Source organism: Phalacrocorax carbo, chromosome 5 (genome assembly GCF_963921805.1).
Source record: "Phalacrocorax carbo chromosome 5, bPhaCar2.1, whole genome shotgun sequence".
NCBI lineage: Eukaryota > Metazoa > Chordata > Aves > Suliformes > Phalacrocoracidae > Phalacrocorax > Phalacrocorax carbo.
Window position 1 is genome coordinate 69,527,860 of NC_087517.1, and position 24,424 is coordinate 69,552,283.

At 46.6% G+C, this 24,424-nt stretch overlaps 1 protein-coding gene across 1 annotated transcript; it reads left to right on the plus strand.

The window, feature by feature from the left end:
• Positions 1-145: 145 nt before the first annotated feature.
• Positions 146-23,700, plus strand: FADS2 (fatty acid desaturase 2). Its single transcript, XM_064452929.1, has 12 exons — positions 146-665; positions 6,608-6,718; positions 8,130-8,327; positions 8,778-8,879; positions 9,800-9,925; positions 12,168-12,228; positions 12,719-12,795; positions 12,984-13,081; positions 15,100-15,196; positions 16,736-16,815; positions 17,635-17,760; positions 19,081-23,700. The coding sequence occupies exons 1-12, from the start codon at positions 459-461 to the stop codon at positions 19,130-19,132; spliced, it is 1,335 nt and encodes a 444-aa protein (XP_064308999.1). The 5' UTR covers positions 146-458; the 3' UTR covers positions 19,133-23,700.
• The last annotated feature ends 724 nt before the right edge of the window (positions 23,701-24,424 follow it).

Below are 24,424 nucleotides of genomic sequence, written 5' to 3' on the forward strand. Positions count from 1 at the left end.
CTGGAGGGGGGGGAGGAGGGATGCTGGGGGGGGCGGGAGGGATGCTGGAGGGGGGGGAGGAGGGATGCTGGAGGGGGGGGAGGAGGGATGCTGGGGGGGGGGAGGAGGGATGCTGGGGGGGGGGGGAGGGTGCGGGGGGTGGAAGGGGCCGAGCTTCCCACAGAACAGGGCTGTGTGCGAGGGAAAAGTGCATCAGTGCGGGGAAAACCAGCCTAGGGGGCACTTCCGAGCAAGCGAGGGAGCGGAGAGCTTGCGAGGGCCAGGCAGGGAGAGACAAAGAGAGGGGAGGACATGAGCCAAGGGAAAGGCGGAGAACAGGGGATCAGCTGAGTTAAATCACGCAAGAAAAGCTCTTCCCCTCCGGCACATCCCTAAGAAGCGCAGGGACAGGTTACCCCCCCCCCCCCCCCTTTTTCTATTTTTTTTTTTGGCAAGAAGACAAAGCAGCAAGTGGCCCCATGGGGAAAGGGGGCGAGAAAGGAGGGGAGTCGGGGGAGCCGGAGGCGCAGATCCGCTTCTACACCTGGGAGGAGATCCAGAAGCACAACCTGAGGACGGACAAGTGGCTGGTGATAGAACGAAAGGTTTATAATGTCACCAAGTGGGCAAACAGACACCCGGGGGGTCAACGAGTGATCAGCCACTGCGCCGGCGAAGATGCCACGGTAAGGACCCACGCACGGACAGACAGACGGCTGCCTCCCAGCTGCCATCAGCAACCTACCTCTGACAGGTCGTTGCCTTCCTGGTGGTGACTGAGAAGTGAGCCAGCTTTTGTGCAGCCAGCTGTCTGCCTCCCCCCCCACCCCCCCCCCCCCATCTCTCTAACACCTGCCGTACACCCAGCTCATCTCTTTCGCCGCTTTCAGAAGCGAAAAGGTTGGGCCAAACTGATGCAGCTCCTTGGCAATCAACTCCGTTGAGCCATGGCAATTCGCAGCATCTGGAAGATCGGTTGGTAGAAATTGCTGGGCTCTGCTTAAGTCCTGCTGTTTTGTCTTTGTCTCTTGTTTGTGCTGTGCCTGGAGGTCTGAATCCGTGAGCGAAGTGTCCCCCAAGTGTCCCCCATGTAGCTTATGACATGCAGGGTCACAGCAGCCAAGCACAAGAAAGGGTTAATGAGAGGCCAGTCTGTGTTTCAAAGTTGCTTCTGTGAGGAAGGTGAGCTTGAGGCTTTAAAACAAGGAGCTTTTTAGCTTTTTCCCCAGGAGAGAATTCTCTAGGGAATTTAGTTACAGGTTTCTACAGAAGGGAGGGGGGGGAGGAAGAAAGAAAACCATTTGCTGCTGCTACAGCTGCTCCTGCACTTCAGAGCTGGTTTCAGCTACCTCTGTGTTTCAGCAACTTAAAAAAAAACCCAAAAAACAACAAAACAAAACAAAACAAAAAAAACCTGACCAAAAATACGAACCAAAAAAAAAAACCTGAAAAAGGAACAAATTGCCTCAGAGACTGTTGTCTGCAGTTTCCCTCAAAGCCACCTTCTTCAGAAGTGCATCCAGAGAGCCTGTTCTCTCCTCGGGGGCATTAGCCCATAGTTAATAAAATTTAAACTGCCTCAGAGCTTTTCCGAATATGTGCATGGTAAGCGGCAGAGAGACCAAGCTGGAACATTAACTGTTCGTCTCCCACGGCTCTTTAACACCTTAGCGAGAAGGCGGCTCTGTGTCTGGCAGGATTAACCGGCAAGAATTGCTAACACTTTCCTTTCCATCGCTCTCCATTTGCCTGCGGTCTGTGGTTATTTTCCATTCTTTTCCGTAAAGCACCGTAAAGCTTTGGTGTCCCCTGTCCCCTTCCAGTAAATCCTCTGAATGAATAATGTTCTAGTCAAAAAGATGGGCCAGGTTTTACTTTCAGCTGCTTAAACACAGGCCTGCTAAAACCAGAGGAGTTTGACTCCTATCCCCAAGAATTTAACTGCAGTGTCTCCACTAGAAACAAAAAGCATCTGCTATTGCAATTGCCTCGAATCTTTGCAGGGCAGACTGAAACCCAGGTTTGGGATTCTCCTACTGCTGGTCCTCCTCCCACCTCCCCAGGGTACATCGCGTCCCACTACACTCACAGCACGCTCCATGAAGGCATGGTCTTAAGAATGCTCTGAAATTGTTCATCGCTGCTCTGAGCACTAAATCAGAATTGGCATCTGATTTCCAGCTTCCGTGTGGTGAATAACGGTTTACTGCCAAAAAATCTCTCATTCAGGGGGAAAAGGCCTTGGCCTTGACCCTGACGAGGCTTACCTAACAAGTTTCGGTCTGTGTTGCAAGATATCACAGCTGGAAGAGTTCAGGAGGAAAAAGCAATGATAAGGATTCAGTGTAACATTCTTATGTTCCTAATTCTTATGTGGCTTCCACCTTTCTCAGGTTCCCCGTAGCACCACGTGTAGTTAGGACCTGCAGCCCCGCAAGCGTGCACCAAAGGCACCTCAGCATCTTGTCCATTTATCTTGGACCAATCCTCTAGAGGAGCCCATGTATCCATCTGCCCACTGACAGACTCGCTGAATCCCACGTCTCTGCTGGTGATGTGTGACCTAATTCATCTCAGGATGCTCACAAGGCAGCTAACTGAGAACCTTCCATGACATTCATATGCTCAGCTCATGCCAGCCAGGTTAGGAGTGCCCAGGGTAGCTTACGCACGAATTTCCCCTACAGGTACTAACAACTCTGGGCGTTCATTCATTTCAGGCCATACTTTAACATGCTGAGGCAGCGTACTAGTCTGGGACAACCTGTTCTGGTATCACATTGGGCACAGCTGCCTTCAGAAAATGAAGGCAAGAGTATGCAAGGGCACCTTGCAGTCTCTGTTTCAGAGATGTTCAAGGATGTGAAAGAACATCCTCATCGTGACTGCACTAACCGCTTCAAATGCTCAGGTACAGTTCAAACCTCAATAATATGAAGCTTTTTTTCACCAAAAGAACACTTTGTAGCAGTAGACCACAAAGTTGGGAGGTCGGGTATAAATATCCCATGGCACTTCCCAGAGACTCTTTTGCCTTTTGCTTTTTATCTCCTCTAGTACAGAACTGAGGACAACTCCAAAATTCAGGTAGTATCTTACATTTGGGACCTATTAGTAAAGGAGATGCATGAGATCTAGCTAATAAAAAATCAGTCCTTCCATCACTGTAGCTTTCTGTCTGCTGATACAAGATGTTATTCTCTCTCCTGCTTGGAGGCTATACTGGAAAAGCCCATTCCTACATATGCCAGTGGCATACAGGTGTATTATATGTGTATTATTTCTCAGTAAGGGTAAAACATTCCTGCTGCCTTCATGTATTTCCTTCATGGCATAGGGTTGCGATAGCGAAGTGGAAGGTAGGTAGTGTAGCTTTGAGTAACGCCTGTGCTTTGCCATGCATGATTGCATTTCTCACCGGTTCCAGTTTTCATCCCATCCAGAAAGAAGTGAGCCTATTGAGTGCAGAGGCAGGGGAGAACTCCCCCTGGGAAAATCATGGCAGAGCATTAGAAGGACTTTTAGAAAACAGATAGGCTACTGGCAGGGAAGCCCCAAGTAGACAAAAATACCTTCTAGGTGGTCCAGCAGAAGCTGCTGTTCGGAGCCACCCCCCAATTCATACAACACCGATTGGCGAGAGCTCCAGCACGGCCATCAGGCGGTGCCCGGTCAGACCTCCAAAGACATTTTCCCCCATTAATTTAAATAATATTAAGTCATCATTCTTTAATGCTTCTTATGTGCTCACCCTCTCTATCTCTTTCCTTCTTCCCCTTTTTTCACCCAAAATTGCAAAACCTTGCAGCAGGTACAGCCAGCTCTCCACTTCCCCACTCATTCTGCTCTTCCCTCCTCTTTCACATCATCTGCTGACTGTACCAGGGAAGGAAGCTAGCAACCACACTGAACATTTCAGTGACACACTTGCGGGTCCAAGAACTGAATATGCTACAACTGAAGCACTACTGAAAAAGGCTTAAGCCTGGTCTGCCACCAGTTGTAACCCTGGGCAAGTCAGTCCTCCAGTGTATCATCCCCTCTGCAGGAGGGAAAGGCCGGTGTTTCTTAACCTCAGATGGGCTGTGAGGATAACCCAGAGAGGGTGAAGTATGCCTAAATGATGGTAAAGCAAATTAAATTCCTTAAAGTAGAGAAGGAAGCTGATGACTCAGGAAAAGGATTTCTTTGCATGGGAAACTCCAAACTGTCTGCAGCACAGGGTGGTAGGAAAAGCTTTTCTGGTCCTAGAATTTTACCTTCATTTTGGCACAAATAAAGCAACACCAGCGGTTAACCCATTGCAGTCAGAAAGGCACCGGTCTCACTCGTGCTGGGATAAGTTTCGCCAGTGATGCAGTCTTCATGAGTGGACCTGGACAAGTTGATCCCAGCTTCTTCCCTGTGGTAAGAGGGATCACTTTGCCCCTGAAATTGGTTACAACGGAGGATAGTTCGGGCGCTTTGGTGCTGGCATAAGAGCTGAGCTGAGAGTAACCAGGGAGTTCTGTTGCTTTACAGAAGTGCACCTCAGTTTCATTTCTGGCATTTTGGTTTGCCTCCCCCATTGAAATGACTTCTTTTCCCCCTCCTCCTTACTTCTTCCCCCATAGTCTCTGGCATTTTATGGCTTTTATAATCTTTAAATCATTCCAGAGTTGTATTTCTCTCCTGCACCTCTAGCTAGCTCGTCTCTCCTCCCCGCCCCCCCCCTCCCCAAGTGCTGCATCTCTAACTTCTCGTATGTCATTTCTTTAACTTCAAGTTAAATGGCTTGGGTCAGCTTTCACTCTCCTTTCTTCTATGCCTCCCAGAGCAAAACTTCTACAGTCAGAGTGTTATTCTGAGGGTCAGTGCAAAGTCTTGGAATGAGATGAAAGTTTCTGTTGATTTTGGTGGACTTTGGGACCACGGTTGCTGGCTGATAATTTTGAACACCAGAGCTAGACTTTTGATGCTCCCAGTAGGGTCAGCTGGATGCAGGGAGCTCTTTCCAGTCTGCCCTTTCTGTTTAGAGCCAGAAGTGAAATCTTCAGTTTCTCCCTACTCTCACTAGGCAATGGGACAAAGGTGGAAAGGCTGGTACTCCTGACTTCACTTTTTGACTGTTTTTTCTGTACCAGTCTTAGCACTTCAAGTAATTACATCTTTACAGCTCTCCTAGGTGATTTTCTAGACTTAACTCCAGTTCTGTGCAGTAAGAAAAGGGCAAGGACAGAGTAAGAGTTTCTGACCTTCATCAACTTTCTGTCCCTACCACTGTCTTTGAGGTTGAAAGTCAAGCCATGCCATGTGAAAGGAAGGGTGTGCTAGATCTCACTAGTAGCAGCAGATGCATCAAATATGTGCTCCCATCAGGCATCTGTAGGACACAGGTAGACAAAAACATGTGGAAGGGGGAAGGAGTACAGAGAAAGAAGAGCCAGGCAAACTCAAGAATGCCAGGATCAGAAAGGCTGTACAAACAAGGCATTGTATTTCCATATTAGAAGTCTTGAAAATATGTAAGACAAATATTATTCCAGCTGGGTTTCCTGCTTTCCCAGCCTCAGGAGTATATGGGATAGGATTTATTTCACAAGTTTCATCCCTCACTTAGATTCTGCTGCTGAAACTTCACAAGCTATTTAGGTCTATTATCACATGTTTGAGAAACTTCAGTAAAATGCACCCAACGTTCAAAGCACGTACTGAAGAGAAAATACGCAAGCAGTCTGGCAAAAGGTTAATGGGCCTCTTATAGGGACAAGCAGCCGTATATCACAGCACAGTAGAAATGACAAGAAGTCTGATCACAGGTATTGATAACCAGCAGCTCTTCAAGTCTGTTAAACTCCTTAGCATATATCAGAGTAATCAATAAAGTTGCTTTTTGGTGTAAGTGCTTTTTTCAACGGGGTCCTAGCCACTGCCTAGTTTGATAGCAGGCACTTTAAAGCAATTGCTTCAAGCTCTGGTATACAACGGAGGTTTCAGTTTGGCTCCTTTCTAAGACATTTTACTTAGACTTTCACGTAGATAGAATTGCCTATATATCTAGAATATGGTTCTTGAATAAGGAAGAGTTAAGGTAGCATTCAGTCACTCATCTTAAAGAAGAAAAAGGGAAAGGCAGTCTCCGTAATGAAGAGTCACCACTTTTTACTCAGCTGTGTTAGTGCTGGGATCTACAGGTCAGTCCACAACGTCCAGTTTTGTACCTGCGGTCCTGCCCAGGTTCAGTCACCACAGTCGCCTCCTCTCCTGAATTGCCTCTAGGCAGCAGACGTTCAAAGGGTATTTATATCCTAGTGGGGATTTGCACAAATTCCTCTCTGCCTACCTTCCAAGGGAATGAACAGGATTTAGGTATTTAGTTGCTTAGAAAACATTTCTTGAGGTGCCTTTCACCATATGTCTAGGTAGCATCCCAGAGCTCTCCATTCACTTCCTACTAGATAAGCAAATTCATCAGCCTCTATTAGAAGTACTGCACTGAACAGCAACCACAGAGATGGAAGTCATTCAGGCACCCCTCTTTCACAGTAACATGGGGGAAAAACTGCAGAGAAAGATGGGAGTGCCACCATGAGTAGAAAGCAACAGCTTACTCCTGAATCTCACACAGTGACTTGTATTTCCACTCCAGGATGCGTTCCAGGCCTTCCATATCAACCCCACCTTGGTGCAAAAGTTTCTCAAGCCATTACTTATTGGAGAGCTTTCTCCAGGTGAACCTAGCCAGGACCGAGGTAAAAACGTGAGTATTTGTTTCTGAACTGGGGTTTATGCTGATTATGTTCCACCATTTTTTGCCTCTTGGGATGTCCTCCAGGTCAGAGGCAGGCAGGTTATAAAGGTCTCTTCAATACAGGCATCTCCAGAGAGGGAGGAAGGTGCTCAGCGACTGAACATCTCCGTGTAGCAATGTGCGCATCCCAGTATAGACTAAAATGTGTTGGGAGGGAGGCGACACATTCAGGCTGGCTGTACAAGCCCTTCATCTCCCACAGAGCCACCAACAGCTGATTTCTAGCAGCCCATTCCAGGTGCCCAGGCTGGTTTGATCCCGTACTGAAGGGAAATGGGAACTGAGACACGTGGACTGGGAAATGGGCACCAGCTCCTGTGACTGGTGTCCCTTCTGCTGCTCCTTCTCCAAGTTCTAAAACATGTCACCACTTGCCTGTAATGGAGGAAGGAGAGGAGTAGGCAAAGGAGTCTGAAAAGACTTCCAAACAAGCTGCTCACCTCCTCAACAAGACTTGAATCTCTTTCGCTGTTTGCTCTGCAGCTCCCATTGACAGGTGACCTTCCAGGGAAGTACCTCTTTGAGACTCAGACTGGCTTATCCTGCTGAGCCCAGTACCAGCAAAGCCATATCTGTGCCATGCATGGCACGAGCAGGAGGCACCTGTGGGTGAGGGGAACCCGATGCCTCACTTCGGTGGCTGTGCTTAAGGAGTAGCGACCCGGCAAGTACCTTTTCCACCCACTCCACCTCCTCAGGGCAGCTCTGTGTCCCTCCCAGACAGTCCGGTCATGCATTATTCAGGCACAGCGCATGGCATGACTAGCTCCTGCCACGAAACTCAATCCTGTCCTGTTGTTTGTGGCTGGCCATGATTATGATATATCTGTATCACAATAGAAGAGACGACGCTAACCCGCAGTAACCCGGGAATGCTCTTCATGAATGATTGCACGGTAGCTGACCCACATATTAAATAGACGACGGGTGTTCTGATATTGGGTGCTCAACATCAGAGCTCTGGAATTATGCATAAGTAATGGGACTGAGTTACCTCCTTCTCCAGCTGCCTCTTTAACGCTTGTAAAGCTCATTCAGATGAGAGTCATCAGCTGATGTAACTCTCATCAGAAGCACGTAGTGCCGCTGATTCACAGCAGCAAGATTGAATTACTCTCCTAGGTCAGGGTGAAGAAGGTCAGGACGTGGGCTCGGACCAGCCAGGATGTTTATTCATAGGCCAGTGCTGTGAAAAGCTAGAATACAGGGTGAATGTGGAGGCAGGTCCTTCCTTACTTCTGGAGCAGCCAACCAATGCAAGAAACAGCCAGGGTCCTTACTATGGAGCTTAGCCTTCCTTCCTTAGGCTCATGCAGACTGACTTACATGCTTCATACTCTCTTGCATGTCTGTTTTGCAGTCCCAGCTGGTGGAGGATTTCCGGACCCTGAGGAAGACAGCAGAGGAGATGAACTTGTTCAGGGCAAATCCTTTGTTCTTCTCTCTTTACTTGGCCCATATTATTGCAATGGAAGTTTTGGCTTGGTTCATGGTTTCATACTTCGGCACTGGCTGGATCACAACTCTCATCCTCGCCTGCATCCTTACAACTTCCCAGGTGAGAAGTAGTAGGCACAGAGTATACTGGCTACTCAGATCACTCAGGAGAAGGCCAGTGTGAGCTGAACTTTTCATATTAGATTAATTACCAGTGCAAAACGTTCACGCCAGTGAAAAATATTCACAGCTTACCTGCCACTGTGGTGCCTTCTGGCCACCCCTACCACTGCTGATTGTGGCTCACATATTTTTCTCACCTCTCTGGTCTTTCCTTCCACATGTTGGTGGACTTGGTAGTGTTAGGTTTACAGCTGGACTTGATGATCTTAAAGGGTTTTTCCAACCTCAGTGATTCCCCTGCAGAATGAAAACAGAGATCTTCACCATCTCATCTTAATGAATTCCCTCTCTTCCTCACACTCACAACTTTCCTGCTTTCTCCATTTCCTTTTGGCCTTAACTCTGATTTCAAACAGCCTCCTAATTACTTTATTTACCTTCATCCCAGGCCCAGGCAGGGTGGCTGCAACATGATTTTGGACACCTGTCCGTCTTTAAGAAGTCTTCCTGGAACCACATCATCCACAAGTTTGTCATTGGACACCTGAAGGTAAAGGACATTCCAGACCCAGGGCTGGAAACAGCTGCAGCCACTTTGGCTATGTCGAAGTAGGAAACTGCAGCTCTAAGCCTTTCCACAGCGAGCAGATGCACAGAGAAGGTAGTGACCATTGCACATGGAGCTGTTGTGCAGAACAGATAAGAGAGCATAACCATAGCTGTTAGAGAACACAGTAGTTCCACAAGCTTCACTGCAGCTGCACCAATTTATTGCAGCTGAGGACAAAGCTTATTAAATGCATAAAACCCTATTTTAACATCATATTTTTGCCACGCCTTCCACCTCCTGCACAGTAAAGTACAGTGTTTTTCAAAAGTCCCACCCTGCTACATCCAATCCAGTCAAGACGCCTTCAGAACTTCTACCCTGGGCAAGGTCCAGTGCAACCCAGGCATTTCAGCATCCACCTGCAGTAGTCACTTATAGGGGGTGGGGGACAGCTTTGCCTGTTCCCCCAGCCCCACTTTGGCTTGTCCGGTTCCTCACAGGCACAGGCAGTAGAGGGAGAGCAGTATAACAACCAGTAAGGTATCAAGGGGGTTTAGTGATGGACTTGGTAGCGTTAGGTTAGTGGTTGGACTCGATAAATGATGCTATGATTCAGCTACTAAGAACAACTTCACATGTGGGAAGACATGATGACATGCGACACGCTCAAAGTATATTTATTCCCTGTTCTTTCAGTATGGATGGTCCTCAGTGAGGGCAAACCAGGCCTCCGAAACCAGCAGTCTCAGGGCAGCTGGCAGCGTGGCCACTTCACTGCTTATTGCTATTTCAAAAGCAAATAACAGTTTGTCCATAATCAGGGTTGCACTGTTCTAGTTTATATAAATGAATGGGTAATCCTACCATTAGAGGAGCTGTACTTTTCCATGGATTAACTCCTTATTCGTGTATCTGCCCAGGGTGCCTCTGCAAACTGGTGGAACCATCGTCACTTCCAACACCATGCCAAGCCCAACATATTCAAGAAGGACCCAGATGTGAACATGCTGCATATTTTTGTCCTCGGAGATACACAGCCTGTTGAGGTAAGGCAAAGTGGGTAGAATGTGGAAAACCATTGTCCTAAAGGGCTTCAGAGAATCCTTGTGCAAAACCGAGAGTTGGCTAGGATTGGTAGGCATGACTTACACAGTCAAGACTTCCACGAGTGCTAAAAAAGGAAACGCTTCATCCAGAGATTTCATCTGTCTGTGTTGTCTGACAGGAGTTTGGCCATCACACCCTCCCAAACCTTGGGCTGAAAGGCAAGACTGAGGGTATAATTCCCTCTCTGTTTCCTATATTGACCACAGGAAAAAGTGCTTTGGGGTAGCTTGGGAAAAGCAATCAAGATAGGACTTGGAAAAAAAGTAGGAAGTCATTAAAGAAAATGTCATCCTGCTGGCTTGAAATATCAACATGGGGGGAAAATCTGGTGTTCCTTAGTACTCCATCAAGAATGTTTCAAAACTGATCTTCACTTTCCACAGAAAATATCTTCCAATATTAGCCCAGCTGTGCTCCAGACAACCTGTACAAGGTCCTCTCCACTGGAGCCTTTTCGCATGCAGTTGAGGGGATATTGCTTGGATAAGCAACACTTTCTTACCTTAACTATGTGCTGTTATGCTGCACATGAAATAACAGGCTATGTTAAGGTATTTTAATTCAACCTGTCCTTCATGAGCCAAAATATTTACTGTCTCTTGTACAGAAACCTACACAAAGGACATAAACCATGTAGCATCCGTGGTCCTTTTTACAATGGAACAAGGATTTCTATTTTTAAAAACAGAAAACAAACCAAAGAAAACAAATACCTGCAGCAAGTCCAACACAGGGGAATATAACATTAAGACATTAATAGTTTCTCAGCCAGCTTTTATACTACTGAGAAAGTAACTCCAGACACATGTAGGGGACATACATGCTGGTATATGGGCATGTAGAGAGAATGTCTTCCACACACACAATTTTCATGAGGCAGAAGGGCTCTTATATACGACTAAAATGAAAGCCTTCTCCTGCAGTATAAAAAAGCCAGTATCTAGAAGATGTAAATCAGTATCACACTCTTAAATGTGTGGGTACCACCCATTGGAAAATCTTGTGCCCAGTAACTGGGTTTAAAAGCAGACCATGGTTCTTCCACTTAAAGGGAAAAGCGAGAACGTAAGCATTTATGACAACAAGGAAAACTGGATCTCCATCCTACAATATATCTGAAATGTTAGGCCAGCATCAGTATATCCCAATAGTCTTTTGCACTTGTATATAATCCTCTTCCAGGTGATGCTAAGCACACCGCCTTTCAGAGCTCAGACCAGAGTGAATGATGTGGCCTGATTTATTGGTGCTACAGGACTTACCATCACCGGGAAGTTGCTATGCTGGAAGCAAAAAATCCAAGTTCACAGCAATCCAGATTCTCCATGCATTAACTCCTTGTGTGAACACCCCTGGAGCTCAAAAACGACACTTCTGCATAGCTCCAGATACTTCACTAGGAGATGAGGTTAGGAGACCAGGTGCTCTTGGCTTCTTCTTTTCACTGAAAAGAAATGGGCACCTGCAAAAATGCAACAACCCAAGGTGTGAACCTGTGTTTGGAGAAACTTCTCAGCATCTGCTCTTTGTAGGTGGACCGTAGTAACACAGGAATCAGTGCAGAATAGCTCTCAATGACAGCACTCTATCTCCTGTCACATGTCCAACTAGTGCCACGACATTATAGATGTAAGCACACCTGCGTGACTTGCTGTAGCAACAGCTGAGGACCGTGCTAGTTTTCCCACTGTTGGCAAAGTAAACTCTTACAAAACCTGGCTAATGGCAGGAGTTCGTGGGGGCTGATGGCTGCAGAAGTCAAAAAGGAGCAATGGTTGGGATATCTTGCATGGAAGACTACCCAAGGATCATTGTCTTGCACTGGCATCCTGTGCAGTGACTTACCCAAAGTCAGACCGTACGCCTATCACATTTGTATTGGTAACGATGGAGATGACAGCAGCTCTTAGCTCAGCCGCAGGCATGGCAGAAGGTGGAGAAATACACTGAAATGCCATCAGGCTCTCAGGTAAAAAGACATTATCTGAATACCAAGCCAGAAGACTTTAAACAGGGCTGTATGCCTAGCACAATTTAACCCTCCCTAAACACTTTTTAACTTTACTGGTGTGGGAATTTGGTCAGAACTCCCCAGTCAATGCATAAAGAAGTATTGCAGCGCATCTCCTCCTACATGAGTGTCATAATCCAAGCCTGAGCTCTCTCCTCTGTGTCCTGCAGTATGGCAAGAAGAAGCTGAAGTACCTGCCTTACAACCACCAGCACGAGTACTTCTTCCTCAGTGAGTATCTGCCCTGCACTCTTCCTTTTTCCCTGAATGCCCGTTGACCTTTCCAGCCCCTACTGTGTTAGCAGAGCAACACCTTAGGTCTCAACTCATCCTTCCCTTCCTCAGGACCACCATCCCCTGTGCAGGTCCCAAAATCAGTTCAGTATATTCTCAGTGGTAACTAATCATCTTGAACATTGCCAGCATGGTTGTGTAAAGCAAGGCAAACGACTGAGACTGGGAAATTACCTCTGTGTGAGAGGCTCCATGGAAAAAATGCATGTTGCCAGTCAATGCTTTTTGATAAGTCAAGCTGAACGGCCCTGAAGCAGAGCCTACTTTCTTCACAGAAAGGCAACCACCCCCCCATCACCAGCACCTCACCCCTCTCACCAGTGCTAGGCAAACTTTCCCTAAAACCAGTCCTAAATCACTGGCTCGCTCTCATGTCACACGCCTTTCCACCCCTCTGATGGCCAAAACATTTCCCTTTGCTTTGCAGTCTTCCCGCCTCTGCTCATCCCTGTGTATTTCCAAATCCAAATCATCTCGACCATGATCAGGCGCAGGTTCTGGGCGGTGAGTGAAATGTTCCCTCAGTCTTTATGGGGTCCAGCTGGCTTGTAAGAAATCACACTTAGGTAGGGAGGGAGGCCAGTGGGCAGGCACTTTGCTGTATTAATTACCCAGCGTCCCTAACATAACCAGCAAGGACACGTTATATGAGAAAGGCAAAGTGATGCCTAATGTCTTCTCTCTTCCCCTAGGACCTAGCCTGGGCCATCAGCTACTACATGCGCTACTTCATCACATACATCCCATTCTATGGCGTTCTGGGATCCCTGTCTCTCCTCACTTTTGTCAGGTAGGAGATAAAGGGTCTCCCTGCTGCTCTCCCCTCCCGCCAGTGCCAGATGAACCAAGCCTCAGCTCTGCTGTGCCCCACAGGTCTTCACTATTTAGGTTCTCTGCAGTCATTGACCTCACCGTGTGTTATCTTTGGTATTCCCACTGCTTCACTTACCCTTTATCGTCTCCCAGTCCTACCTGCCCTCAGCAGAGGTGGTTCTGGTGCTCAGCATCTTCCCCTGCCCTTGTGACGGTCCAGCCAGGACGCTCCTTCCTTGCCTCCTTCCCTGCTCTCACATGCTGCTGATCCCAACACATTTATGCATTTTTTTCCCACTTTGGTCACTCACTTCCAGAGCACCTCAGGCTATCCTCTTCCCAGCTTACTGGCAAGGGAATTCATGAGCCCTCCCGAGCACTGTACGTGCTTCCCCTGTAGGTGAAATGCTCACCGCTTCTCCCAGTGCGGAAGACGCATGGCCGGTACACTACGTGCACGTGTCATTCCTTCTACATAGCGGTTTGGACCTCAGAAAGCTGTTTCGCACCATAAATCAATGTGTTCCTACCCCTACCCTCCACCCTGACCCTTCCAAAGCCACCTCCTTCAGTCTATGGAGAAGTGCTTCTTGTGCCTCTTGGTTTTGACTGGTCTTCTGGCCCCTTATCATTACCAGGCTCCATGATTTGCTGCTCCTAGTACAGAAACAGTGTTCATCAGCCAACTGCTGTTTGACTGATGCAGGGAGCGTTTAGTGAGAGACCTAAAAATATGAACTACAAGCATGGGCTGCCCGAATGAATCAGGCCTGTCGAGGCTTGAGATGCTTACGCACTGAATTACAATGCTGGTTATGGTATTCCGGATGGCAGCACTAAATTTGTTTTTATTTGTTTAAGGGGAATTTCTATCCATGATAGAAATTTGTGAATTTCTATCCTGCAGGCAATAGCTGCAACAATTCTGGCTAATACCAAAGGGTGGCATTTAGTCCCACAGTCAGCATTAGCTTTAGGAACACATTTCACCACGGTGAAAAAAAAACATTTTCGAAAAAAATTTCATTTTTTGAGTAAAAAGAAATGGCAACAGGTGTACAAAGACCTTAATGACTTAAATTTTCATAGTTTCAAAACACTACAAACCAAAGGAAAACAGGAGATTCAAAAGACATACATTTGTGTATCTAACCAACCATTTCAGTCTGAAATCAAGCTGAAAAACTTATGACCGACTGATGTATTATTTCCAACTATTTCATCTTTTGATTAAGCTAAAAGTGCAAGAAGAAAGGCAAAACTGCAAATTCAGATCATTTGCTCTTTCAGAAAACAGGCCTGAAGCCTAGAACAAAGATGCTTTTGGGTATCTACCTTAACATACATCTAACTCTCAGCATAGAGAAACTACTTTGGGTAAATAGAGAGAAGAAAGTGTATTTCTGTATTGTACAGGTGCTAAAAATGTGGTTATATAAATGCAATTAAAAAGCCCCTCTAAAGCAATACCCAGCGCAGAGCTGAGAATGACAGTAAAGGTACTGAGCGAGCGCAAAGGGAAGCTGGGCCCTCCAGTGACACCCAGACAGCTAACGCCAACGGGCAGGTGGGTTTTGAAAGTGATATAAATCCAGCAAGCAGTGGGAAAGCTGAGACCAGTTCTGCGAATTTCTAAATGGAGGCTTGTATTTTTTTCAGGGAGTTGGATCATCTTCATTTACCGAAAGGCAAGAGTAGCGCGAGAGATCAGTCCAGTTCTAAGGAAGAAGGAGAGGGACAGCCCAGTAGGATATCCTCCTTGTATTTAATCATAATTGCCTTAGTCCCAGCGCTATAAAGAGGGGGCAGGGAATTCATCACAGAAGTGATTCTCTCTGGTGTCCATACAAAGAGAGGTGTTTCTTTCCGTACCTCAGCGAAACACTCTCTTTGCACGTTGTGTCTCCTGCTGCTCCCTCTACAGCCCGCTCTATTTTCCTCATATCCTGTTCCGCAATATAAATTGTCGTGCTTTTTGCCTGTTTGTTTTTGAAGGTTTCTGGAGAGTCATTGGTTTGTGTGGGTCACCCAGATGAATCACATTCCAATGGAAATTGATTGTGAGAAGCACAGAGACTGGCTTAGCTCGCAGGTAACCGGGAGGGGAAAGAACACTCCTACTCACCCCAAAACAGATCAGAAACCTAGTCAAAGAGCGGATGGGTTACCATTAGCCCCAGGTACTAGTATACCGTCTGTGTCCATGATTTCTCCCATAAAGATGTTCTCCCCGGAGCCAGTAGTGCTGAGTCAATTCATGGAAGTCCAAACTTCTGTAATTAACTTGACAATCAATAGGTTAAATTGTCTTCTTTCAGATCTGAGGCAGGATCAGGTTCAAGAAGCATGATTTGGCTTTTCTGTGTGCTGTATGCTGGCATACGCATATCAGCAAACAGAAGGCACCCAATGAAAATCAAAGCTCAATATATTTCTAAAGTTTGTATTTCAGCAACAAGGACTGAAAACGAGATGCTTTCTACAGCTTTTCAATGCCTGGTTGGGCAAATCCACCCTGCTGAAAGGCTACCTCTTATTTACAGCGGTCCACGTCCTCTTCAGCCCTAGAGGATGATGAGGGCAACTTCGACACTGGGGATATGAATTTGGTATAACTGAGCTGAGAGAAGAAATTGTCTCGTGTTAATTAGTGTAATTAGTATTTGTAGTTGTTAATGGGGCCTTGAAGGTGAGCTTTCAAAGCCTGACAGTCGATTTCTCTCCCTTGTGCTAAAAACAGTAGAGCACTAAAAAAAAAATGCTAAAAGCGCTATTCAGGAAAGCACCTAAGCATTTGTTTTAAATTAAGCACGTGAATAGATTCACTGAAGTCACAGGAGTATTCAGATGTTCACCTTACGCTTTTGCTTAAGCACTTCATGCAAGTGGACTTTGTAGATGGAGAGAAAGGTGGTGAGAGTGAAGAGATTTTTGGGGAGGGCGATAAGAGGGAGAGAGATGGAGGTGAGAGAGAGAAAATGTGCGTACAGTAGAGGGAGATAAGCCTCTCTGACACTGATGTGGTTTTACAATGCATCTTGGGGGGTGAGGAGACCATGTCTCCTACGGTTACTACATAGAAATCGCAGCACAGCCAGTTCAGAGTGTAACAGGATTTTACAAAAGACTACCTAATTTTACAGTCATTAATACCAAGAGCAGCTAAGAAATATTTCCAGAACATTCAGATCCTGCACGAAAGGCAAACTGGGCAATAACTACACGGGATGGGGAAAGCAGGCTTTCTGCGTCCGTGCATTTTTCTTCCTGTTTTCCACCTTGGTCCTGTTGTTAGTCATCTGCTCTTCAGTGGGAAAGGCTGCGATTTAGGAGTCTATACTTGGACTGCTATGTGCCTCGTCACCAAACGTCCACAAACTGCCTCCTTATATTGCCCCCTTTACCGCCGGTCAAACCCACAGAGACACAGTCAGCGCAATGGTAAGCCCTGAAGGAGGATGAAAGCTCCCCTTGCTGCAGCCAGCTATCTCAGCTCGGCAGCCTTCGGCACTCTGACAGCTCAGTAGTGCTGTAAGACACGTACCAGCCCCTGCCACGGGCAAGAGGAGTTTTGGTCTGATTTTAGGGTGAGACTTCACTAATCTTCACGGGTCCTTCCTTGTCTTCACAGGTGGCAGCCACCTGCAATATTGAGCAGTCCTTTTTCAACGACTGGTTCACCGGACACCTGAATTTTCAAATCGAGCACCAGTGAGTATGGGCACAGACTTGTTTGGCCATTACCGGGGTGTCCCAACACTGGACTTGAGGCGAGGGAAAGTCTGCTAAAGGCGCGTGTGGGATGGGACAGGATCTTTGGAGCACTACCAGGAAAGAGAGTCCCAGACTACTGGGGTTCATCATCTGCTTCTACTACAGGCATGGCATCTTTCTTGCTACCAAATACGTCAGCTTTCACTCTCACAATTTTAATCTGGGGTTTAATTAGGAGTCAGTGGTACAAATCTAGCTGTTACAATGCCTATGGACTCATATCCTAAGCTGACTACTTGAACTTGAGCATTTGTTTCAGAAATTTCCTCTCCCTGACCAAAAGCACTTCAGTGGTCTATAGCACGGGACAGCTGTCCGGGACTGTATGTGCTGCTGGGTACCAGATTCCAGGAAAGATATTAAAACCAAGGCCATATAGACAGCCTGTTGTCAGGGACAACACAAAATGTAAGAGAGATGGCATTTAGGGTAAGGCTGAACCGTTTGGAAGTCAGCTTAGGAACTCTCCACTGAACAGCACAGGGCAAGGTGTTCCCGAGTTCCTCTTTACCTGCTTCTCTGTTCCATGAGCTTCCAGAGATGGCAAATCAATGCATTCAGCTTTCACAAGCTGCCCTGAAACAGAGGATGCAACGCATAGATACCTCTCTGTGCCTCTCTTTCTCCCCCCTGCTGGTACAGCTTGAGGAGAAGGCGTTGCTAATTAGCCCCAGCGAGGAGGCAGGCAGAGATGCCCATCCCTCGGGGTTAGCCTCTAGAGTTTTCTCAGGTTTGTTTTCTCTTTCTCTATTCAAGCCTGTTTCCAACAATGCCACGGCACAATTTCTGGAAGGTGAAACCTTTGGTGAAGTCATTATGTGCTAAGTATGGGGTCCAATATGAAGAGAAGCCTCTTGGAAAAGCATTTGTAGACATCGTTGGGTAAGATCCTTCTAGTATCACCTGCACCTTGCAATTCACTGTTACGTGAACACCCTAAACGTTCTAGTACAGAGAATTTGGGACGCTATAGACCTGTCAGAAATACCGTGTTTATATGTTGTAATCTGGTGTCACTAGGTTAATAATCTTCATATCGCAGTCCAAGGAACACCTGCAGCAATGTTGACCCACAGCAGAAATGACACAGCTCCACTGAACTAGTGGACTAACACCAGATGGGAAGCTGCTTCGCTGCATCATGGGGGAAGAAGCAACTGACCCCCAGAGCAGCTTCTGCAACCAGAGCGCTGCCACCAAAGTACTGAATCCTTAGCATTTAGATGGGTGCTAACCTGAACTAAGAGGCACCTTTTTTGTGATACCTTTTAAAACATTATTCTGGCAGCTGATGATTCTTGCTTTCGGGAGCTGGCAGCGTATCTTCAGGCTGCAAACTGAGATGAATCAAAGGGGAATGAGTCAGGTTACAGCCCATGCTGTTCCCCGTTTGAGCCTTGCCAGCAGCCAGTGGCTATCCCCTATAGGCGTAGCTGCAGAGTGGTCTAATAGCCCTTACCCGGCAGGCTGTTAGTGTTTCTGTCTCAGTTACTCCAAGGGGAATAATTCATGACGGGGAACATGAGAAAGTATTCTGCAGTCCAGGGATCTCCACTCTCAAAGCATTCTAAGCAAATGCAAATTAAAACAGACTGTCCCCAACATGCAGAAGGGCTGAAAAGTGGTTCAACACCTCCTTTGGTTCTCTCATCCAGTTAGCACAGGGAAGCGCACTCAGCACTGAGACCCGGCGGGGTTACGCCCAGCATCCCACCACGTAGCACCCATGTCTCTAGACAAGTTATCAGAAACCATCTCAGCAATTACTTGCCCTCTCGATAGAAGGATCATCTCCCGTAAACCCTATAAAGCCACATTTCCAGCCTCCAGCCCACATTGTTGGAGGACATTTGGGCCCAAACCAGCTCAGAGCTATCACATAATATTTGCAGAGCTGATGCAGATGGGAAATTATATGTGAGAATTCCTGGGGGGAAGCAGGGAGACCCAGGCCAGAGGGACTACAGATAACACAGTGGGCATCAGGTGAAATTCTTGCTCACTGAGTCTTAAACTGGTCACTTTGGGGGTCTAAAGAGCAAAATACATAGCTCTTGTTGCTATATCTGCTCTACTGGGGAAAGACATTCGGTGTCCTGAGGATTCATGTTCACATTCAGTAACAGGCATTCTTGTAGGTTACAAAACGACAGAGGGAAGATCCACAGGACAAACAAACTTCTTTTCATTTTCTTTCCACAGGTCCCTAAAGAAATCTGGAGATCTGTGGCTGGATGCTTACCTCCATAAATGAACGTGACTCTTAACGGGGAGGTGTGAGTGACAGGGAGGGATGGGGGGGTTTGCACGGGGGAGGGGAATCACACATGTGTCTTTTACTCTCAGATTTCAGTCTATACCTGCATACACAGTTGGAGGGGAGTTTCCTGTCTTGTGAACTGGCACGGGCTCAGGCACCCTGTTTAATCCAGACAGATTTAAGATGTGTTTCAGAGGATGAAAAGCAATACCAGTATTGCACAAAACAGAAGGTTGGGAGAGGATGGAGAGGAGTAGTGTTTAAAAAAGGGGCATTAATATCTGACCTTGACCTTCTCTTCACAAGATTAATACTCGTTCTACCTAAACCACAAAGCCCCTGATTCACAGATACATAAGACTTGTTAGGCGTCAGCGAGTATTTACAATCCAGGGACACCCCAGTCAGCTTATGCCTCTTTCCCATGTTTGCATAAATGAGGAGCTTAGCACAGAGTTTCATTTTGTTCTCAAGCACAAAAGTACCGCCGCCTCTGATGCCCATCCCAACAGGGAGCTCAGGTGGGCTGCGATGCCCAGCAGCTCTGCCTGCAGGAATCACACCCCACGGGGACCATCAGCTGCCGTACCATGACGGAGCTTTCAGCCCTGGCTGTCTTGGGGCTCTCCCCTTTCCCTCCGTTCTTCCTCTAATCATAGCATCACTTCAGTAAAAGCTGACCCTGCACAACTAATGTCTAACCACCTCTCAGCAGGGTTAAAATAGCTGTATTTTTATGACCAGCCCCTATTTCCAGGGGTTCGTGGAAAATCTTTGGGCTTAAACAGCAAAATGCCTCCTTTAGGAGAGGGTCTATTTTCTCTTTAACAAGCAACAGGTCTGTCATAGCGTTATGGCTGTCAGTAAATTACACAAAAGACCAAAATAAGTCACATAAGCAAAACGTACTAATTGCTCGCGAGTGCTCCCGTGTAACCACAAATGGCCTTTCCAGCAGCGCAGTTAGGCAGTGTGCTGCAAAACCACGCGGTTCCGCCTGTCTGCACACGCCTGGCAGAAACCAAGCCTCCTCCTGCTTGTCACAGGCAGGAGCAGTGGCACTGTTTACCCTTCTCTTGGGAACAAACAGCAAAGAAAACGAGCTCTCCCTGCAAAAGCAGGAGCTGCCCAGCCATTCGGCTCTGCTCCCAGTTCCTTCAGGGAGGCAGCTGCCCACAGAACTACTAGGCTGTGCTGGGGGGTAAGAAACCTCCTGTAGAACCCTCTTACAAGTTGTCTAAAACTCTATTTTCCACCCAACACCTAATTCCCCAAATCCACGACTGGCTTACCGGGAGGTACGGTTGAATAGCTTCCAGGTGCGTCTCTAACAGGCAGCCTGACCCCAAACAAATCAAGGGCTTAAAGTCAGCCGTAACACAACAGAAGAGACGTACTCTTTAGTTTATGATAAAGGGCCGTGGTTTCAAAAGCAGCCTCCAGTTCCAAGGGCCATGTGGTTGCTCACTGAAAACCCCCAGTACTCTAGTTATTAGGCAATGACTTCGCACGCCTCATTACTTTGCTCAGCTCTGAAACTGGATCCTCTCTATCAAATCCTTGAATGCTAACACAGTCCCACAAAATCAGCAAAGTTCTTTGTGAACAAAGACAACGCCAGGACTGTGGCCAGCCACTTAAAAAAAAAAAAAAGGTATTCCCACCCCCCTCTGGAGAATAAAATGAGATTATTTCTTTGCTTACGGACAAGAAATTCATAGGCAGGACTGCAGCTTAACCTAGCTAGTAATACTTACGGTTTTTACGGGCTTATTTTGGTGTTCTTGCCCACCCCTAAGCTGGCAGTACCTGAATAGCACTATGAATGGTTAGGATGAAAACCTGCTGTCTCCGGGTTGTCTGACGCTCAAACTGACTTTGAGTAATTTTCACAGTTGATTTCTAATCACAAGCAATAAAGTCCTCCTGGATGCTGTGATTTCCCAGACAGGTAGCAAAAGGCTAGCCCGGGATCGTGGCTATCATCGTAGGTTGCCTTCATATGTGGATCTCCTTCTGACTCCTTGAATGTACCTTACTGTCTCTGCGCCAGCAAGGATGACCGCAAGCCCACAGTAGCATCAGCGATGCGATCTTTTAAAAACTCAGCTCATTTTTCTGACAGTTCATATTTTTTCACCCCTCCAGTTCTTATTTCCAGAGCAAATGGTTTCTCAATACAAACACCTCTTCCTCCCTAGCACCGTCCCCTTTTCTCTCCCCTACCTTTCTTCTTTGGAAACTGCTTTCTAACACCTAGAGAAAACACAGAAAACTGGTAGCTTGGCCTCAGTAAATAGTTCTGCTTTAGCAGCTTGGTTTCCTTCTTGCCACTGACCATTCTAGGAAGGACTGTTTTTCTGCTAAAAACCCAAAGTCCTGCCAACAACAGCCTGGCCTGACAGCACCTAGGAGACAGCAGCTACTGCTGATGGTTGAAAGAACTCGAAACGTTCGAGGAGCGTGACGACGCTGCAACGATCTGCAGGAGAGACCAGCTCTTAGGCAAATGGGCAGGTTTTTTGCCCAAGACCTTAGCACAACATAGCAAAGGGAAGAAAGGAGGGGACAGGAAAGGTCTTGATATTAACTCTTCCCCAGCTACTTGCTTCTTTCAGACTCTCGAAAAATTCCCTTTCCATGAAAAATATTCAGTTGCTGAAATCCAGGAATAAAAAAACCGTGCAATGTTACAGTCAGAACTGATTTCCAAGCATCATGCATCATCCTTGGTATGGCAAGAGCAAAAGGTCTGTTCTGCAAGGCACCGGTCACCAGCCCTTTGTAACTAGCTGCGTATCTTCCTTATTCATCGATCTTAGACCTGCAAAAAGTTTGTCTGCTGAAAATGTAAAATGCTGGTTACTTTTTCAGGCAAAGCCTCTCTGGCTTGTACAGTTTCTTCCCCTCCCTCCAAAAAAATCCCAGCCCTCTATTTTGGAATACAAGCTCATATGTGCCTTGATGTATAAGCTCTCCATCCTTTAACTGGAGCAGGTCAAACAGATCCCTGACAAAGAGCCCTGCAAGTCTGGAGCAATCTGCTTCGCTATAATTTTAAGTAGCACCAAAGTGCAATCAGGTTTACAGGAGATGTTCCAGAAGTTTCAGTAAGACTGCGAACTTAGGTGGAAATAAAGTTCACCTGACCTTGCTTGGCTTTGCCTCCAACCTGGGCAAAATGCAGCCATCAATGACAGATGAGCCTCCCTTCGCAGGTTACAATTAGCTATCAAAATGGTTCAAACACAGAAATTTAAGTACAGTTTTGTCTGGCTTTGTGAGGACTGTAACTAACTAGTTTCTCTGAAAATAATGAGGTGAAACCTTGTACACTTTCTCTTTTAGTAAAGGTCATTCAGTTGCACTGTAATGAGACAAACACACACACACAAAAAAATCTGTAAAACACGCTGGGAGCCTGCCAGGGTTTATTTAACCCAGCTAAACCCCATCATTGGCTACACGAGCACTTGGCAACGGAGAGAGGCCGTGAGCTGGAAACACAGAGTTTGTTTCAGGGCAGATAATAAAACAATAGGCAGGAAAGGACTGGCTTTGATTCTCTCCAGTCACTTGTTAGCAGGGACTGGAGGACCGGGATGGTCAAAGGCAGTTGGCAGAGAAAGGCATTAACTGAAGCAAGTGCAGCAAGAGAAGCCTCTGGGCAGGAGAGAGATGGGCATGTGTTTTGGGAGAAGTACAGAGCTCGGAGAAATGTGGGATGGGAACTGGCTGCGGAGGGTTATATGACAGAGAGAAAAAATACCGAGGGGGTGGAGAGAGAAGAAAAGGCAACTTGAAATCAGGTGCCCCATATTCTCCCATTCATCGCTGGTACCTGCCTGGACAAGAGGTTATGCTGGAGCCAGGAGGCAAGAGAGGGCAGTACAGGGGTAGCACACACAGTGCCCTTCAATAGTGTGTGTTGGTCCCCCAAGAGGTACATCCTTCTCCTGCACTCTCGCTAAAATAGGTTAAAGCCGTAGCTTAGACCTTCAGCCCCAAAAATTAACTCCACTGAAGGCCATGGGTCTGTGCCAGCCGTGTGAACTCACATGAAGCCTAGTCCCAGGTTTCCAGGCAGAGGCACAATGGGAATTAGGGGATTTGCACTGAGATTTTTTTCCTTTAAGCATGGATTTGAGGAGTCTAAGATCCCAGCTGACTCTGATATAGGGCTTGGGAGGCTCAAAGCACCAGCACAACCTCATCAGGACATATCTCCAGTCACCATCACTCCTTGTGACAGGGGCTGATCACACTGGCTGGATTTTAGTGTTCATTAGGGCAAAGACATCCTTTTCTTTCTGTAACAAGCTGCCATGTCCCGGCCATGGCCTCTTCTAAATAGATGCTTTCCTAAGAAAGCCTTCCTAACAGAGTCCTAACATTTCCAGTGTTTTCTAGGCATTTTTAAACATCAAAACCACATTCCTTACAAGACAGTTCCTGATTATTTCATTCTTAAAAAAAAAATTAAAAAAAACATAACTCAGAACAATTTTTTTCTTGTGTATTCTACCGCTCAATAAAATCATAACTATTTGTTGACCATAAAATGCTTTACGTGGTTTGTTTTGGTTTTTTTTTTCCAGTCACATCCAGAGCCACTGCAGTGCTCAAAGGATCTGCTTCCTCTCGGAGCACCTTCCCCAACACCAACCCGCTAGCAGGAAGCATGGAAAAGCCAGCTAAGCTAGCTAGGCCATTCCTAGGGCCTGAATGTCTCCATCCAGGTCCAGCACTGGGATCAAGAACATACGTTCCAATTCAAAATTCTTAAAGGGTCAGGGTAGGGTTTGGCATAAAGGGTGATTCAAGTTTGAATTTCAGCTTTAGTCTTGCAGTTGCTGGTCTTACCAGTTCAAAATGAGATCCCAGACCAAGAACTAGAAGAACACTGTGGAAACAAACTCTAGAAGAAGATTTGGGATCAGATTTGCTGATTATGGCTTCCCTTGTTTTTCCTATATTTTTTTAATAGAGTGATTAGCTAGTGATTGTGAAAGGTCCTTTTTCCAGTCCACAGGGTGAAATTAGTGACATTACTTTCATAGCATTCAATTTTTATAGTATAGATAGACGGATTTCTTATCGGCCTTCACAAAGCCCAGGAACAGTGGCACTGCTTACCCTCATCTTAGCAACAAACACCAAAGCAAAGGTGCAAAAAGATTTGCCCGGCCATTCGGGAGGCATCTGACAACAAAACTGATGTGAAAACTTCCACAAAAGTGTCTTACAATTTGTCTAGACCTCAATTTTTTGCCCGTTCATGGCTTA